The 17,821-nt window shown below is 51.7% G+C and overlaps 1 protein-coding gene and 1 pseudogene across 2 annotated transcripts; one reads left to right on the forward strand and one right to left on the reverse strand.

Moving 5' to 3' along the window:
• The first annotated feature begins 66 nt into the window (after window positions 1–66).
• LOC102485249 (thymosin beta-10-like) overlaps window positions 67–17,821 on the forward strand; it is a 19,843-nt pseudogene continuing 2,088 nt past the window's right edge.
• Window positions 1,247–17,325, reverse strand: E2F1 (E2F transcription factor 1). Of its 2 annotated transcripts, none has more exons than XM_014586119.2 (7): window positions 16,314–17,325; window positions 6,480–6,570; window positions 5,894–6,098; window positions 3,749–3,901; window positions 2,941–3,055; window positions 2,630–2,852; window positions 1,247–2,514 (listed from the first exon to the last, which is right to left on the reverse strand). In XM_014586119.2, exons 1-7 carry the CDS (start codon window positions 16,479–16,481, stop codon window positions 2,270–2,272), a joined length of 1,200 nt encoding a protein of 399 aa, XP_014441605.1. In that variant the 5' UTR covers window positions 16,482–17,325; the 3' UTR covers window positions 1,247–2,269. The 2 variants fall into 2 exon arrangements, with proteins under 2 accessions (XP_014441605.1, XP_006144076.2); XM_006144014.3 differs by having other exon boundaries at window positions 5,894–6,113; window positions 16,314–17,324.

The following is a 17,821-nucleotide window of genomic DNA, read 5'->3' on the forward strand; positions in this document are numbered from 1 at the left end:
CCGGCGGGCTGTCCTGGGCCCCTCCGGCCAGCGGGTACCCGTCGTCAGCCTCGAAACTTCGGCCCTCTCGGGGCTCGGCTCCCCCGTCTGGAAAACCAACGCAGTGTAAAGTCCCACCGCCGTTTGTCTCTGCGATTCTACCGGCGCCTCCGCAGGGGCGGCTACTGCGGGGCGAGGAACCATCAGGCGTCCTTTCCACCCGGGACTGGCCGAGAGAGATGGCCAGCGTGGGAGGGCCGCGCGTGCCCTCCGAGGGCAGGTGCCAGGCCGTCGTAGAGTGGACAAAGCAAATCGTGGATGCCCAAGTGACCCAGACAGGTCAGGGAATGCACCTTGGGCGTCTGCATCCTCTCCTGCGAGAAACGGTGGTAACTCAACCATTGTGGAGACTCGGGGTGGGATGGGCTTCAACTAGCGGCGGGCGCAGAGAAGCCCCACCTGGTGGTTCCACCTATCGGAGGGGACCCTTTCACTACCCCTGTCTTGACGCGGGTACCCTGACCCGGGCCCCTCCTGCACTTTCAAGCCCGGCTCGGCCTGGCTTTCCCCCTCCCTTCAATTCAATCAATTCTCCACGCAGCAGCCAGGGGGAGCTTTAAATATAAACAGATCCCTTGTCTCTGGAATAAAGCCAGAGGCGAACTCCCCTGTACCACTGGGCCGGTACCGCTCACCCCAGGACTCTACCCACACAGGTTTCAGTTCCCTGTGCCCCGCTTTCTCCTGCCCTAGGGCCTGGGCCCACCTTGTTCTCTGCTTGGTGTGTTCATGTTTTCTATGGCTGTCCACCCAACCACTACCTCTTCCAGGAAGCCTTCACTGATTTCCTCATTTGTATAACTTTCTGCCAGACTCAGAGCCCCTTAAAGAGAACCAACTTGTCCTCAGACCTGGAAAGAACCTGACACAGGAATCTGGTAGATTTGTTGCATGCTTACGAATGTGCAGAAATTTCTGGAAGGAACACAGCAAGTGAATTAGAGTGGCCTCTGAGGCTAGAAAAAGAAAGGGACCTCACTATTTCTTCTGCAGCACCTGTCTTCCCACAATATATATACTGCATTAGTTGGGTGGTTTTTGGACCAGTTAAATTTGGACAAAAATGGTGAAGCCTACCTTTCTTGGCATTCTGAGGCTCAAAGCAAATGACATCATGCAGAGACAGGGAGGTTAGTGGAGAATGGGCATTTTCCCAGCAACCGTGGCCTCTCCCACCCCCACACTTGCTCCCAGTAGAGTCCCAAAGCCTAGTCCAAACATCATCAAAATATTTATTAAAATCAAAGCAGGAGGGAACAGAGCTGTTAGGAAGCAAATCAAAGTGCAGATTGGAGGGTGGGCAGAGCAGTAAGTGGAGGGGCCCTTCAAACACACAGGAGGGCCCCTGTGGTTTGGCAGGGGAGGCCCCTCCTCCACCCCTTCTGCACCCCATCAGTGAAGGTCCCCCACTCACCTCTTCCATCTCACATCCATCCTGGGGCCAGGTGGGGCCCTGACGTGACCCCTAGCAAGGGGCCATCCCTCCATCCACCCATGGCTGTCAGTCTGTCTCCCTCCCTCACTTTCCCAATAAATAAATCGCTCAGGCCTCAGCTCCTTCCAGGTGGGATGAAAGTACAGCTCAGGTATGGAGGAGCTGGGGTTCAGCCCTACATCCCTCCTACCCTTTGCTGGATCCCCAGGCTTGCCAAGGAGGCCTTGATAAATAAATAACGCTCCATTAAAGCTTCGATCAGAAAAACCTTTAAGACAGAAGTGCTCTCGCTGACCTGCAAACCCAGATGGCCAAGGCTCCCCGCCTGACCCAGTCAGTGTGCAGGATTTTGGGGGCAGGCGGCCACCCTGGGCCTCATGGGGCCCCTGGAGCAAGGAGACCAAAAGTGCAGTTAGAGCCCCCCAGAGCACACATGAACGCACGCACACACACGTGGACACACTGGGGCGTGTCTGCAGTGCACACACAGATGTGTTCACCTTCATTCTCCGGTACATGCACACATACATGCTCACACACCACTCACCCCAGGTACACTCGTGGGGCGTGCTGGGTGCATGCACATACACACCACAAACACAGAATCCTTCCCTTCCTGGCTTGCTCAGCCTCCAGGCGGTAGCCAGACCCCAGAGCTAGAAGCTTCTGGACACAGGAGAGGGGGTATAAATTAGACTGTTTCCAATCAGGCTGGGCAGATGGGCAGAGGGCTCCAGGGCTGCAAAGATGCGGGGGGGGGGATCTCAAGAGGCCCTGAGCCCCCCCCAGGCCCCGTCAGAAATCCAGGGGGGTGAGGTCCCCAAAGTCACAGTCGAAGAGGTCTCTGATGCCCTCGCCCTCCTCAAGGCCGAAGTGGTAGTCAAGAGCCTCGTGTGGAGGGGAAAGGCTGATGAACTCCTCGGGGAGAAGGCCGAAGTCCTCCCGCACGTGCTCCAGGAGCGAGTCAGCCGCCACCAGCGGGGATAGGCGGTCCTCGTCCACGGGGGCTCGTAGACCACCCATCCGGGACAGCAGCGGTTCTGGGGAGATGGGAGAGCATCACAGCCTGGGGGTGCCCCAGCAGGGAGGCCAGAAGGGGTGTCATGCCTGCCCACTCACCAGGGAGAAGCCCTGCCCCATTTACCCTTCACCCACCTTGCTCCAGGCTGAGCAGGGACTGGTCAGGATCCGTGGTGGGAGATGAGGGGGGAGATGATGGTGGTGGCACTGTGGTGTCTGGATCAGCCGCCCTGTCCTCCTCCCCAGAAGCTGCCCCCAGGGATGAGGTCTTCCCAGGGCTGTTCCCACCCGTGCTCTCCTCAGGGCACAGGAAAACATCGATGGGGCCTTGTTTGCTCTTAAGGGAGATCTGAAAGTTCTGGATGGAAGCAGCAGACAGGGGAAACTGAGGCCCGGGTGACAACCATCCTAGCCCAGCCCACTGGGCTCGGAGTCCCAGGTCTTACCTCTGAAGAGTCCACGGCTTGGAGCTGGGTCTCAGGAGGGGCCTTGATCACCATGACCATCTGCTCTGCAGGATCAGCGATGCTTCGAAGGTCCTGGCAGGTCACGTAAGCCAGGGTTGGAAGAGTCAAGGACCACAGGACCTTTGACCTCTGGGGCCAGTCACCCAGACAGCTCACAAGGCCTACGCCTACCTAATCGCTCCTGTTCTCAACCTTCTACCCCAGGTCTGGCACACAGTTGGTGCTCAGTCTCATTCCCCTGAGTCTCAATTTCCACACCTATAAAATGGGACCATTCTATCTATCGAATCCCAAGGTGATGGCAATGGCTATGTGCAGTAATTCCATGCAAAACCCGTAACACAACTGTAGACCTGGTGTCGGACTTATTTTGACCCATGATCTTGGTGTCAATTAATGCTTGTGCCCCAAACTTACAGTTTGGGTATCTACTAAAAATAAACAATTTTAATGAAGCTTCTAATTTTGTGAATTTGTGAATAATAAAAATATTTAAGTCTCTTTGAAATTAAACCATGTACTGAATCATTATATTAAATAAAGATTTATAGCTTGTACTTAGCTTTTTTAAAAAAATCTGTATCATTTCAGGATTGGATATTATCACCCCCTCATGGATGAAGCTAACAGCCAGAGAGGTAAAGTAACTTGTCCAGTAACACAGTGAATAAATACTGAGCCAAGACTTGCATGTAAGGCCAGAGCCCTCTCCTCAACCTCTGGGCCCACCTGGGTGGGGCCCACCTGCCAAGCTGACCCTCACACCCTCTAGCCAATCCAAGGATATCGCTGGGTGTCAGAGTCCTCGGAAAGCAGCTGCAGTTGCGTGGTACAGATGTGCATCAGGTGATCCAGCTGTTGCTCGCTTTCCTGTAGCTGCTGGAGGTCCTGAGTCAGCCCTTCGAGCCTCCCACCGAGTCCCACCGTGGCGTGGCTGCCTCTGTAGGGAGGCACCAGGAAGGTCAGCAGCTCCTGACACCCTTAACCAAGAACCTACTGCCTCTGTTCTGTGAGACCCATGCAAGTTCTTGCCCCTCTCTGGGTCTGGCTCTTCAACTGGCTCCAAACCAGACTGGCATGGTTTAAAGCCTGCCCCAAGGGACCAGCAGATAGTATAATGGTTACGTCACTGGACTCCCACATGGTTGACCACAGTTCAAGTCCTGGACCCAGCAGTTTGAAACTCATGCCAGGCACATGTGTGTACGTAGCCAAAATCCCAAGAAGAGAATGGAGGGGAAAGGACTGGTGTGGCCATACTTCCCGGGGGTGATTTCTTGCTTTCTCTTTTCTGTCTCTCTAGCGAGCACATACACCCTATAGCAAAAATCTCTCTCTCCCTCTCAAAAAAAAAAAAAATCCTGCCCTTAATGTCTTCAGACACCTACATGTGCCTGTTGGGCTGGATTAAATGATAGCACAGAAGTGCTGTGGAATACTATGTGGTCATACAAAAGGATGAGCCTGCATTAGACAGATACACATGCAAGCATTTCCAAAACATGTTGGCAAGTAAAAAGAAAAACAATTAAAACATGCCGGCAGCATGCTGGTTGAGGTGACTAGATCTCACATGGCCAACTGGGCGGTTTAAGTCCCAGACCCAGTGGGATGAGAAACATACTAGGTGCAAGTGCATGCATGCCCAAAATCCTGAAAGGAGGGAGGGAATGGAGGAGAAGAAATTACAGCGTGACCAGGCTCTAAGGAATGCTTTCTCGCTTTCCCCTCTACCTCAGCCCTAGCTAGTACATTGGCCCTCTGGCAAATATATATTTTTTTTTAAATGCAAAATAGAATGCTTTACCAAAAAATGGGAAAAGTGTATGTGTCAAAGAAAGGGTAGCAAAAAGAGTGGGGGAGAGGTGACAGGAGAGAAACAAGAATAACAACAAACATCGGTATGCAGTGCGGGCAATGACTGGGAAGGGGCGTGAGAAAACTTATAGGGTGGGCCAGCCAGTGGTGGGTGGGTAAGGCCTGGATCCCACATGGCCAGCAGCGTAATTAAGAGTCCTAGTCCTGGTGGCTTAAAAAACATGCTGGGTGTGTATGCACCCAAAATCCCTAGAGGGGAAAGAAGAGAAGGGAAAATCCTGAAAGGAGGGAGGGAATGGAGGAGAAGAAATTACAGCGTGACCAGGCTCTAAGGAATGCTTTCTCGCTTTCCCCTCTACCTCAGCCCTAGCTAGTACATTGGCCCTCTGGCAAATATATATTTTTTTTTAAATGCAAAATAGAATGCTTTACCAAAAAATGGGAAAAGTGTATGTGTCAAAGAAAGGGTAGCAAAAAGAGTGGGGGAGAGGTGACAGGAGAGAAACAAGAATAACAACAAACATCGGTATGCAGTGCGGGCAATGACTGGGAAGGGGCGTGAGAAAACTTATAGGGTGGGCCAGCCAGTGGTGGGTGGGTAAGGCCTGGATCCCACATGGCCAGCAGCGTAATTAAGAGTCCTAGTCCTGGTGGCTTAAAAAACATGCTGGGTGTGTATGCACCCAAAATCCCTAGAGGGGAAAGAAGAGAAGGGACTGTGGCATGGCCGTCCCCCCTGGAGGGTGCTATCTTATTCCTCCCCCCAACCCCATCATCTCTCTCCAGCAAATACACATCACTGTAACAAAATAAAACAAACAATCAAAAAAATAAACTTTCTGGGCTGTTGGGAATATTCTTTACCTTGATCCGAAGGTGGTAACCCAGGTGAGCAATTATGAAAGGCTACACTGAGCTGGAAATGTGGGATCTGTGTATTTCTCAGCATCTATCACCTCTTAGGGAAGCCACCACTCCTTTTTGAGCCTTGGTTTCCCTGGCTCTAAGGCAGGCAGCCACAATGGGCACTGCTACCAGTTCCTCCAGGCTGACGGGGGCCGGGCAAACATGCCTGCCAAACCTCTGCCTGTCCTCCTGTTCAGCTGGTACCTACAGCCATTGGATGTGGTTCTTAGACTTCTTGGCAATGAGCTGGATACCCTCGAGGACATTGGTGATGTCGTAGATGCGCCGTTTCTGCACCTTCAGCACCTCTGCTGCCCAGTTCAGGTCCACAACACCATCAGCTGAGCGGCTTAGCAGCTCCAGGAAGCGTTTGGTGGTCAGATTCAGTGATGTCTCATAGCGTGACTTCTCCCCTGGGGATTTCACACCTGGGGGGGTCAGGCAAGGCAGGGTCCCTCAGTGCTCATTCCCACCCCCAGCCAGGCCTGCCTAGCCCGCAATGCAGAGTACAGAACGATGGGTGGGTGCATGCATCTGGCTCCTTCCCTGCAGCCAGGCCAAGCAAGGAGGCCCTGTGGCTGCTGCCTGCCAACCACAGCATTCTTCTTCCTGCCAGGGGAACTCCCCACCCACAGGGTCTGGGGAAGCCATGCCAGGCAGCCACTCCAGCTGCCCCTCTGGGCCCCCCACAGACCTGGCCCAGGCTCAGTCCGACAAGCCAGACTTTAATATACAAGCATGTTTGTCTGTCTGTACCACAAGCTGGACCTGCCCAACCCAAGTTCCATGGGTACCTTTTCCTGGGTGGCGGCCTCTGCCCCGGACTGGCCCACTGCTCTCAGCCAGGTACTGATGGTCAGTTTCAAGGTCCAACCTCCGTTTCACCTGCAGCAATAATGGGAAGATTGCCCAGTAACCAGGAGTGAGGCCACAGGGACCTGGCTGAGGGCCTAGTGACTCTGGGTGCCCTTTAGCTCAGTTTCCCTGCTAGGATGACTAGGCCTGGGAGGGAGGGAGGTCTTTGAGACCCTACCCTGGGGGTCACAATCCTCCACACAGGACAGACAGAAGATCAAGTCCCAGCTCAACAACCACCTCCCTGAGGGTCAGTGGTGGTTTTGTTTATTTCTTTTGAGAGAGATTTTGGCTATAAGATGCATGTGCTCACTGGAGAGATAGAAAGCAAGAAATTGCCACCTGGGGGAATGGCCACACTGCAGTCCCCTCGCCTTCATTCTCCTCTCAGGATTATGGACACACACACACACACATGCCTGGCATGAGTTTTAAGCAGCCGGGTCTGGGACTCGAACCTGAGTCGACTGTCTGGGATCCAGCAATATACCATTATACCATTTGCTGGTCCTCAGTGGTTGTTTTTCCAAACATCTGCCCCAGGGGCTGGCAGGTAGCATAGTGGTTAAGGCACCAGACTCCCAGATGGCCAACTGCAGTTCGAGTCCCAGACCTGGCAGCTTGCTTTCTCACTTTCCCTTTCTCCCTCTCTCTGGTCAAATTAAAAATAATAATCATGGCAAATAAAAGTAAATAAATAATTAGAAAAAACAGTCTGTGTTTTCTGATACTTCTTTTTCTTTTTTTAATACTTCTTTCAAAAGATGAAACCTAACTTTTCTTTCTTTTCTTTTTTTTGGAGAGGTTTTTGCCATAGGGCGCGTGCGCTCACCAGACAGACAGAGATAGAAAGCGAGAAATCACCCCCCAGAGGGGATGGTCACACCGCAATCCCTTCTGGCAAATAAAAGTAAATAAATAATTAGAAAAAACAGTCTGTTTTCTGATACTTCTTTTTCTTTTTTTAATACTTCTTTCAAAAGATGAAACCTAACTTTTCTTTCTTTTCTTTTTTTTGGAGAGGTTTTTGCCATAGGGCGCGTGCGCTCACCAGACAGACAGAGATAGAAAGCGAGAAATCACCCCCCAGAGGGGATGGTCACACCGCAATCCCTTCTCCTCCATTCTCCTCTCGGGATCTTGGGCACGCACGCACACGTGCCCGGCATGAGTTTAAGCCACCGGGTCCAGGACTCGAACCGCAGTAAACTATGTGGGAGTCCAGCGACATAGCCATTACGCTAACTGCTGGTCCCAAACCTAACTTTTCTTAAATATGGGTCAGATCAAGTAACTTGTTTCTAACGAGAATGTAGTAGGAATGGTGGTGTCACGTCTGAGGCGGGGTCACAGGAGCATAGGAGCTTCTTCCTGCTCTTTACATTGGATCGTTCACTCCAAGAGTCAGCCATGTCATACAGAACTGTAAGTGGCCCTAATGACAGGCCACGGGGCACAGAACTAAGGCTTCCTACCAACAATGACATGGACAAGCTTAGAAGCAAATCCTCAGGCGGGCCAGGTGGCATAATGGTTAAGGCAGTTGGATCCTGCAGGGCCAACTACAGGTTTTTTCACCTGGCGGCTTAAGAAACACACCATGGGGAACCAGCAGTTAGTGTAATGGCTATGTTGCTGGACTCCCACGTGGTTGACCGCGGTTCGTGTCCCGGACCCAGTGGCTTAAAACTCACGCCGGGCGCGTGTGCGTGTGTGCCCAAGATCCTGAGAAGAGAGTGGAGAAGGGATTGCGGTGTGACCATCCCCCCTGGGGGGTGATTTCTCGCTTTCTGTCTCTGTTTCTCTCTGTCTGGCGAGCACATGCGCCCTATAGCAAAAAAAAAAAAAGAAAGAAAAGAAACACGCCATGCATGTGTACACACCCAAAATGCCAAGAAATTTTGGTGTGGTCAGTCCCTCTGGGGGGTTGCTTTTTCCCTTTCTCTCTCTCTCTCTTTTCCTCCCTTCAGAGAGTGCACCTGCCTTATAGCAATTTTTTTTTCCTTTTTAAAAGCAAGCTCTCAAACCTAGAAACAACTTCTGAGAACCACAGCCTAGGATGACCCTTCGGCTGCAACCTCACAAGAGACCCTGGGCCAGAAACATTCGGCTAAGTCTCCCTGAATCCCTGACCCACAGCAAGTGTGTGACAATGTTTGTTGTTTTAACTCACTGAGTATACAAGTCCCTTGGGCAAGTGATATCCTCTCCTCTGTTTTTTTGTTGTTGTTGTTGTTAAGAATTATTTAATTTTATTTATCGTCATTATTTTATTTATTTGAAGTTGACCAGAAAGACACAGAGAGGAAGAAGGAAAGAGAGAGAGCAGGCTGCCAGGTCAGGGACTTAAACTGCGGTCAGCCTTGTGGTAGTACAGCCACCTTAACTACCATGCCAACTGCTGGCCCCATGTCCTCTGTTTTTTTTGACTAATCAAACAGGCTGGCGCAGAGCGCATGCTAGTCCTCACTGTGTGTCCCACCTTCCTAGAGCCCGATCCCATAGCCATGGCAGCAGCCAGTGCTCACCAGATGCTGTACGGACTGTACTTCGTTCCGTCCCATGGACGGGCAGCACAGTAACAGCCCATTTTACTGGAGAGGTGACTGAAGCCCAAGGAGGTCCAAGGTCTTATGGCCAGGAAGCGTCAGAGCCAGGGTTCCTACCCTCCACCTATGCCTTCTGGTTTTGGCCAGACACTCAGGGATGGTGACTGTCCTGAAAGTCCCACAGGCATACCTCAAAAGTAGCCTACGGGGGCCAGAGGTGGCATGGAGGTTATGGAACTCGATCCCACCAGGCTGACTGTGCAGTTTGAGTCCTTGACCCGGAGGCCTAAAAATCATACTTGGCCATGTGTGCCCAAAATCCCAGGAGAAGGGATTGCAGCATGGCCATCTCCCCTGCGGGTGATTTCTTTTTCCTTCTCTGGTAAGTACACATGCCCTGTAGCAAAAAAAAAAAAAAAGAAAAGAAAAAGAAAAAGAAAAAAAAGCACCCTGACCAAAACCAGACTTAACCTCCCCTCCTGGTTTCCTGAGCTCAAACCCCATTCAACTGGCCACGTGGGCTGCTCAGCAGTCCCCACACTGGTGTCCCAGCCTCCTATAAATCTTCCCTGTTACCACCCCTGCAGGAGACCTTCCATTGCCTCAGTACCCACCCCTCACTGCTGCCTCAGTACCCTCCTCCATGTGAACTTTGGCTCACACGTGTTTTCCACAAATCTGAGCCCCCAAGCCTTAGCCCATGCTGGGCCCCCTTACCTCTTCACACCTGCTGCTTCCACCTCTGTGGGCAGGAACCATAGGGTCACTTAATAAGAGAGACCACCTCTTCTCCTCCATCTGAACTGCCTCAAACCCGACCCTTCCCACATCCTGTCTCTGGCTACAGATTTCTGCAGATGTGTCTGTCTCATCCTCAGAGCCGGGCATGGGGTCTCAGTTTCTGCATCCAGTGTCAGGTATGGGGCCTGGGCATCGACAGCTGTTTGCTGAATGAGCCTCCCCATGCGATGATGAACATGACACACCCTCCCACTGGCGCAATCGCTGGCTCCCTCAGGTTCCCAGAGCAGAGCTAGGTTCGCTGTGACTGAGCCTGTGAGTCACTGCTCCGCCACCACTGCTCACCAAGCCCTCCCACCAGCTCACTGCAGCTGCTACCATGGCCTCCACCTCAGTGAGGTCCCACAGCTGGTGAGAAGTGGGGCCAGGGTTTGCACCCTAACAGGCTGGCCCAGAGCTCAGTCCACAAGCCAGGCCCCAACAAACCAACCAGCATGTACCCCCTTCTCCAGCCCTGCCCTGGGTCTTGAACCCTAGCATGTTCCTACAACCACAACCCTCGCTTTCTCCCTGGTCCCTGCCCAGCCCTGAAGACAGGTCAGTGTCATACCCTAAAAGGAATGTTCAGATGACCATTTCTGCCACTCATTCTAGACAAACCCTGGCCCAGGGGCCTCAAGAGTTGGGGGGAGGGGACCAGCAGATGACATAATGGTTATGTCACTGGACTCTCATGTAGTCGACTACGGTTTGAGTTCTGGACCTGGTGGCTTAAAACTCACACTGGGGATGTGTGAGTGTGTGAGCACCCTGACCAAAACCAGACTTAACCTCCCCTCCTGGTTTCCTGAGCTCAAACCCCATTCAACTGGCCACGTGGGCTGCTCAGCAGTCCCCACACTGGTGTCCCAGCCTCCTATAAATCTTCCCTGTTACCACCCCTGCAGGAGACCTTCCATTGCCTCAGTACCCACCCCTCACTGCTGCCTCAGTACCCTCCTCCATGTGAACTTTGGCTCACACGTGTTTTCCACAAATCTGAGCCCCCAAGCCTTAGCCCATGCTGGGCCCCCTTACCTCTTCACACCTGCTGCTTCCACCTCTGTGGGCAGGAACCATAAGGTCACTTAATAAGAGAGACCACCTCTTCTCCTCCATCTGAACTGCCTCAAACCCGACCCTTCCCACATCCTGTCTCTGGCTACAGATTTCTGCAGATGTGTCTGTCTCATCCTCAGAGCCGGGCATGGGGTCTCAGTTTCTGCATCCAGTGTCAGGTATGGGGCCTGGGCATCGACAGCTGTTTGCTGAATGAGCCTCCCCACGCGATGATGAACACGACACACCCTCCCACTGGCGCAATCGCTGGCTCCCTCAGGTTCCCAGAGCAGAGCTAGGTTCGCTGTGACTGAGCCTGTGAGTCACTGCTCCGCCACCACTGCTCACCAAGCCCTCCCACCAGCTCACTGCAGCTGCTACCATGGCCTCCACCTCAGTGAGGTCCCACAGCTGGTGAGAAGTGGGGCCAGGGTTTGCACCCTAACAGGCTGGCCCAGAGCTCAGTCCACAAGCCAGGCCCCAACAAACCAACCAGCATGTACCCCCTTCTCCAGCCCTGCCCTGGGTCTTGAACCCTAGCATGTTCCTACAACCACAACCCTCGCTTTCTCCCTGGTCCCTGCCCAGCCCTGAAGACAGGTCAGTGTCATACCCTAAAAGGAATGTTCAGATGACCATTTCTGCCACTCATTCTAGACAAACCCTGGCCCAGGGGCCTCAAGAGTTGGGGGGAGGGGACCAGCAGATGACATAATGGTTATGTCACTGGACTCTCATGTAGTCGACTACGGTTTGAGTTCTGGACCTGGTGGCTTAAAACTCACACTGGGGATGTGTGAGTGTGTGCCCAAGATCCCTAAAGGAGGAGGAGAAGGGATTACAGCGTGGCCATCCCCACTGGGGGGGATGTCTCGCTTTGTGTCTCTCTATCTCTCTCTGTCTTTCTGATGAGTGCACGTGCTCTATAGCAAAACACTCTAAAAACAAAAAATCTCAAATATTCATCCATGGAGAGGGCCAGAAAAACTGGCTTAGTCAGCTCCTAGAGTACCATGCAGCTGGTGAAGGACTGAGGCAGGTGGACATGGACTCCTCGCAGACACCAGGCAAGCAAGACACTGTTATTGGACAATCTGTGATGCCTTTGTGGATTAAAAAGTTCATGAAACTTTGCTCTGGCTTATTTTCTATTACTACAGAATGCATTTCAGGGGCAACCTATGTGAGGACCAGCAGATGGCATAATGGGAGACTGTTGCCTGTGTAAACGATGCATTGTTTGAACGTGGAGATCGGAAAAAATAGTTCTTAAAACTAAAAAAATGCAGACCAGCAGTTAGCGTAATGGCTGTGTCACTGGACTCCCATGTAGTCGACCACAGTTCGAGTCCCGGACCCAGTGGCTTAAATTCATGCCAGGTGTGTGTGCGCCTGCATGCCCAAGATCCCCAGAGGAGAATGGGACTGTGGCGTGGCCATCCCCACTGGAGGGTGATTTCTCGCTTTTTGACATGGCCACCCACAGTTCAAATCCTGGACCTGAGAGCTTGCTTTCTCACTCTCCCTCGAACTCTCTCTGGCAAAACTCATATGAAAAACTATAACAATAAAGTAAATAATTCTTTTAAAAAAATAAAAGAAATTAAGCTTTCGGGACCAGCAGTTAGTGTAACGGCTATGTCGCTGGACTCCCACGTAGTTGACTGCGGTTCGAGTCCGGACCCGGTGGCTTCAACTCACGCCGGGCGCGTGTGCGTGCATGCCCAAGATCCCGAGAGGAGGATGGAGGAGAAGCGATTGCGGCGTGGCCATCCCTCCTCGGGGATGATTTCTCGTTTTCTGTCTCTCTGTCTCTCTCTGTCTCTTGGGTGAGCGCACCTGCCCTATAGCAAAACAAAACAAAACAAAACATTGGGGGACCAGCCGTTGACATAATGAAAAAAAAAAAGAAATTAAGCTTTCTTTAGTAAGCACAGATGACAGGTTGAGTATCCCTTACCTGAACCATTTGGAACCTGAAGTTCAGATTTTGGATTTCAGAATATTTGCCTTTACATAAGATATCAAGGGGCGGGGCCAGCAGGTGACATAGTAGTTAAGGCGGTGAACTGCCACATAGTTGACTGTGGTTTGAATTCTGGACCCGGCAGCTTGAAACTCCCACACATGCATGCCGAAAATCCTGAGAGAAGGGACTGAGGCATGGTCATCTCCCTTGGCGTGGGGGTGGGGTGGGGTGATTTCCTACTTTCTGCCTCTCATGTCTCTGTCTCTCCGGCAAGAATATGCGCCCTGTAGCAAAAATTCCCCCCCTCTCAAAAAAAATGAAGATATTGTGCTCGCTTCGGCAGCACATACACTAAAAAAAAAATGAAGATATTAAGGGGGTGAGACCCAAGTGTAAACACAAAATTCATGTTTCATATCCATCTCATATAGGACAGAGCATCTTCAAAAAGTTCAATAAAAATATGTATTATGAAAAAATTATCCATGGATTTCAATTTTTTTCTACTTAAATAAACTAATTTGGTTTCTTTTTTTTTGAGAGATTTTCGCTATAGGGCGCGTGTGCTCGCCAGACAGACAGAGAGAGACAGAGAGACAGAAAGTGAGAAATCACCCCCCAGAGGGGATGGTCACGCCGCAATCCCTTCTCCTCCATTCTCCTCTCGGGATCTTGGGCACGCACACACATGCGCCCGGCGTGAGTTTTAAGCCACTGGGTCCAGGACGCAAACCGCGGTCGACTACGTGGGAGTCCAGTGGCATAGCCATTACGCTAACTGCTGGTTCCCAGTAATTTGGTTTCTTCACAAGTTTTTTTTCTAGGTTTTGGTCATAAGGTGTGTAAACTCTCCAGATAGGGAGGGAAAGATGTGAAAAATCACTCCCCAAGGGAATGACCACACAATATCCTTTCTCCTCCATTCTCCTTGGGATTTTGAGCATGCATGGACACACGCAGTGTGATTTTCAAGCTGCTAGGTCTGGGACTTGAACTGCGGTCAACAATATAAGAGTCCAGTGTCTTGGGACAAACAGATGGCGTAATGGTTACATTGTTGACTCCCACTTAGTCTACCCGCATCCTGGACCTGGTGGTTTAAAACTCATGCAGGGCATGTGTGTGTGTGTGTGTATGTGTGTGTGTGTACGCACAAAATCCCAAGAGGAGAATGGAGAAGGGACTGTGGCGTAGCCATCCACCCTCGCTGGTGATTTCTGTCTGTCTGGTTAGCGCACACACCCTAGAGTAAAACAATTTCTTAAACAAAAGCCCAGTGCCTTAACCAACACACCACCTGCTAGCCTCCACCAACTTTTTATTTTAAATAATTATTTTATTCAACTTTATTATTATTATTTAATTTGACTACAGAAAGACAAAGAGAGAGAGGGAAAGTGAGAAAGCAAGCCTCCAGGTCTAGGACTTGAACCGTGATCAGCCACGTGGGGAGTCCACTACCTTTAACTACCATGCCACCTACTGGCCCCTCCACACTTTTTGAAGTACCAGCAGAACATATAGCCTGAAAGTCATTTTAGTTTTTCCTTATTCATGATTAAGAGTACATGCACACAAGAGATGAGAGATGAGGACCCTTCCCGGGTTCTGGTCACACCTTACTTCATAACCCCCTTACTTCAGTCCTCAAGTCCATTTGATCTTGGGCATCCACGTATGTGCCATATCTCAGGCTGACCAAGCTAGGGATCTGAACCACAGTTGCCATTAAAGATCTAGCTTCTCTTGAGCAGTCTCTTACCACTGTGCCACAAAGAGCCAGCCCTGAAGGTAATTTTATACAGTATTTTTGTATTGTAGTGCTCTGACTGTAACCTGTCTCGTGAGATCAGGGGTAGAGACTTCCACCTATAGTGTCATGGCAGCACTCAGAAAGATTTAGCTTTTGGAGCACTTCAGATTTTTAGATTAGGTTGCTCAACCCGTATGCTTAATTTTTAAAATGTAATTATTTATTATTTTAAAACTTGGTACAGGGCACATCTGCTCACCAGAGAGAAAGTGAGAAAGCAAGCAGCTAGGGTCCAGGATGCAAACCACAGTCAGCTATATGGGAGTCGAGCATCTCAACCACCATGCCACCTGCTGGGCCCCTGTATATTTATTTATTTTTAAAAAGAACTATTTCTTTTATTTAATTTTATTTATCATCTTTTTATTTTTTTGAGAGGTTTTTTTAAAAAAATAATTATTTTAGTTAATTTTATTCATTGTCATTGTTACTATTTTTTCAAGTTGACCAGAGAAAGACAGAGAGAGAAGGGAAGTGAGAAAGCAAGCTGCCAGGTCTAGGACTCGAACCATGGTCAGCCATCTGGGAATCTAGCTGCCCCAACCACCATGCCACATCCCAGGCCCTAGAGAGAGGGTTTTTATGCTATAGGGCACATGTACTCACCAAACGGACAGATAGAAAACAAGAAATCACCCCCCAGGGGGGATGGCCACGCTGCAATCCCTTCTGCTCCATTCTCCTCTCAGGATCTTGCGCACGCATGCACACGTGCCCGGCATGAGTTTTAAGCCACCAGGTCCGGGACGCAAACCGTGGTCGACTATGTGGGAGTCCAGCGACATAGCCATTATGCTAACTGCTGGTCCCAGGCTTATTTATTTCTTCTATGAGACAGAGACAGTCAGACAGCACTCTCAACCTCAGCCAGCCCTGGATCATGGGCACACATGTCCAGTGTGCTCAGGGAGATCTTCATACATGAACCCAGAACCTTTCCATGTGTGCCAGCCTCACAGAGTGTCACATTTACCACTGCACCACCGTCTGGACCCTCCACCTGGGCATTTATAATGGAAAATTTCTGTTCTATTTTTAACAGCCATGACAAGAGTAGAGGTGAATAGGTGGGGCCAGGAGGAAAGGCTGACTTGCACAGAGCCTCATATACAGAAGGCGCTCAATGTATGCTCATTGCAGAGGCTGAGCCTGTAGCTTACTTCAATGACTGCCCCACATAAGTGTCCAGTGCAGAGAATCGGTGAAGGCCAAAAGCTGGACCCACATTTCTGGACTTCAGCTTCAGGATGGTGCCAGCCTTCTTCCCTGTCCAGACAGAAAACGCCTACTGGCCTTTAAATTCTGGAAGGCAGGACTCTTCACCTGCCTCTCACCTCTTGGGCTCCCACTAAGTCAAAGACTGTGGAATGAACGGAATGCCTAACACCACTGGGGGTGGAGCAGAGGGCATTTCTCTTCCTCTCAGCCAAGAGACAACACTCAGCTCTCTGTGGGTACAACCCACCAGTTCTATTGGGTCTCAGAGTCTAGGCCTGGCTAAGTGCTTGTCACACAGCTAAATGGAGGACACTTGCCCAGGCCCCAGGTTGATAATGGCAGGGACAAGCCCCTAGATTTATAGGAGACAAGCCAGCTGACCCACCTGGGTACAACCCCTCTCCTGCTCACTCATTAGGAACCTTTCTGGGCTTTCTTCCACTCCTCTGAGCATCTCCAGGAGACATCTGCAAGGCATCCCTGTGGTCAACACCTCAGGATATTTGGACTGGTCCCACCACTTTAGATGAATGACTAGTGAAGGCTCGAACATCTCTAGGCCTCAGCTTCCCTATCTGGAAAAGGGAAAGGTTGCTGACAGGGTTAAACATGCTAATTGGGTAAAGTGCTTGGCACAGAGCCTGGCACAAAAAACATCCTCAAAACAATAGTGGCTTCATTGTTATTATTATTAGCATCTTGGTGATTTCGGAAGGAAGGCCACACTGGGCATGTGGCCAAAGGGGGTGAGGGAGGCTTCTCAGGATGCCTCAGGGACCAGCTGCCACCCACATCCCCCATCAGCTGCAAAGCAACTTCTCCCTCCTTGCCCCTCCCACTTGCACCCAGTCCCCTACCGGGACCCCATCTTGCCAGGCTAGCCCCACCTTCACCCACTGCACCAGTCAAACTGGTCTGCACACCCTGCCCTGCAGCCCACAGGCCCAAGCTCCAGGCTTCACTCCCTGCTCCCACTATAACTCAGCTGCTTCTTCTGGGCCCCCCACTGTCTGTGGGCCTTGAGCCTCCTGCCAGTCAAGGATCATGAAGGACTTTATGGAGGGATCTCCCTGGAACACTTTCACTCTCTCCTAGCACTGGGAACTTCCTTTCAGCTCCCAGAGGCCCAGCCCACCCAGTCCTTCCCCACAGGCTCAGGGGTCTGCCTGCCTGATTAATGAGGTTCCATGGCAACCAGGGCCCCGCAGGGGTGGAGGGTGGAGGGTGGCAGATGGAAGGACAGGCAGAAGGAGGGGATCAGCAGCTGGCCCAACCGCCCCGCCCCTACAGAAGAGGCCTCCCAGCCAGGAGGCCTGTCCCCAGAGGCCTGGAGGGCCAGGCCTGCACCTGGCAGTCGAGCATCAGGGAAAGGAGGGTCCCCTCAATGGTTCACGAACGGTCAGGCGCCAGGACCTTCCCCCCCACCCCCCGCCTCCTCTTCTTCCCTCCCCAAGCAGCCGCGCCCACCAGCCAGCCGCAAATTCTGGTCCAAAGCCAGCAGGCCTCAATTCAAATCCCACCCCCACCACCTGCAGCCGTATGACCAGAGGCAAGTCAGTTTCCCTCTCTGGGCCTCAGTTCCTCCTTCGTCAGATGCACACTGCCGCAACACCGAGGTGGAGAGTTTTAGCTAGCTTGAAGTTTGCCAAAGGCCTGGCAATGCAGCAAGCGCCAGTTGAATACACGTGGGCCATTATTATCACCGAGTCCGAAGCTGGAACGGCTCGAGTGAGGAAGCGGAGGTCCAGCACATAGAGGAGCAAACAGGGACGGCCCGAGGTCATCCCGCACCCCGGGGCGGGGCCGGAGGCCCAGCCCAAGCTCCGCACCGCCCAGCCCAGCGTCTCAGTCCACCCCTCCCCCGCCCTGCGCGGCCTCCGGGCCACAAACCGC

This window comes from Tupaia chinensis, unplaced genomic scaffold (assembly GCF_000334495.1).
Source record: "Tupaia chinensis unplaced genomic scaffold, TupChi_1.0 Scaffold000115_1, whole genome shotgun sequence".
Lineage (NCBI taxonomy): Eukaryota > Metazoa > Chordata > Mammalia > Scandentia > Tupaiidae > Tupaia > Tupaia belangeri.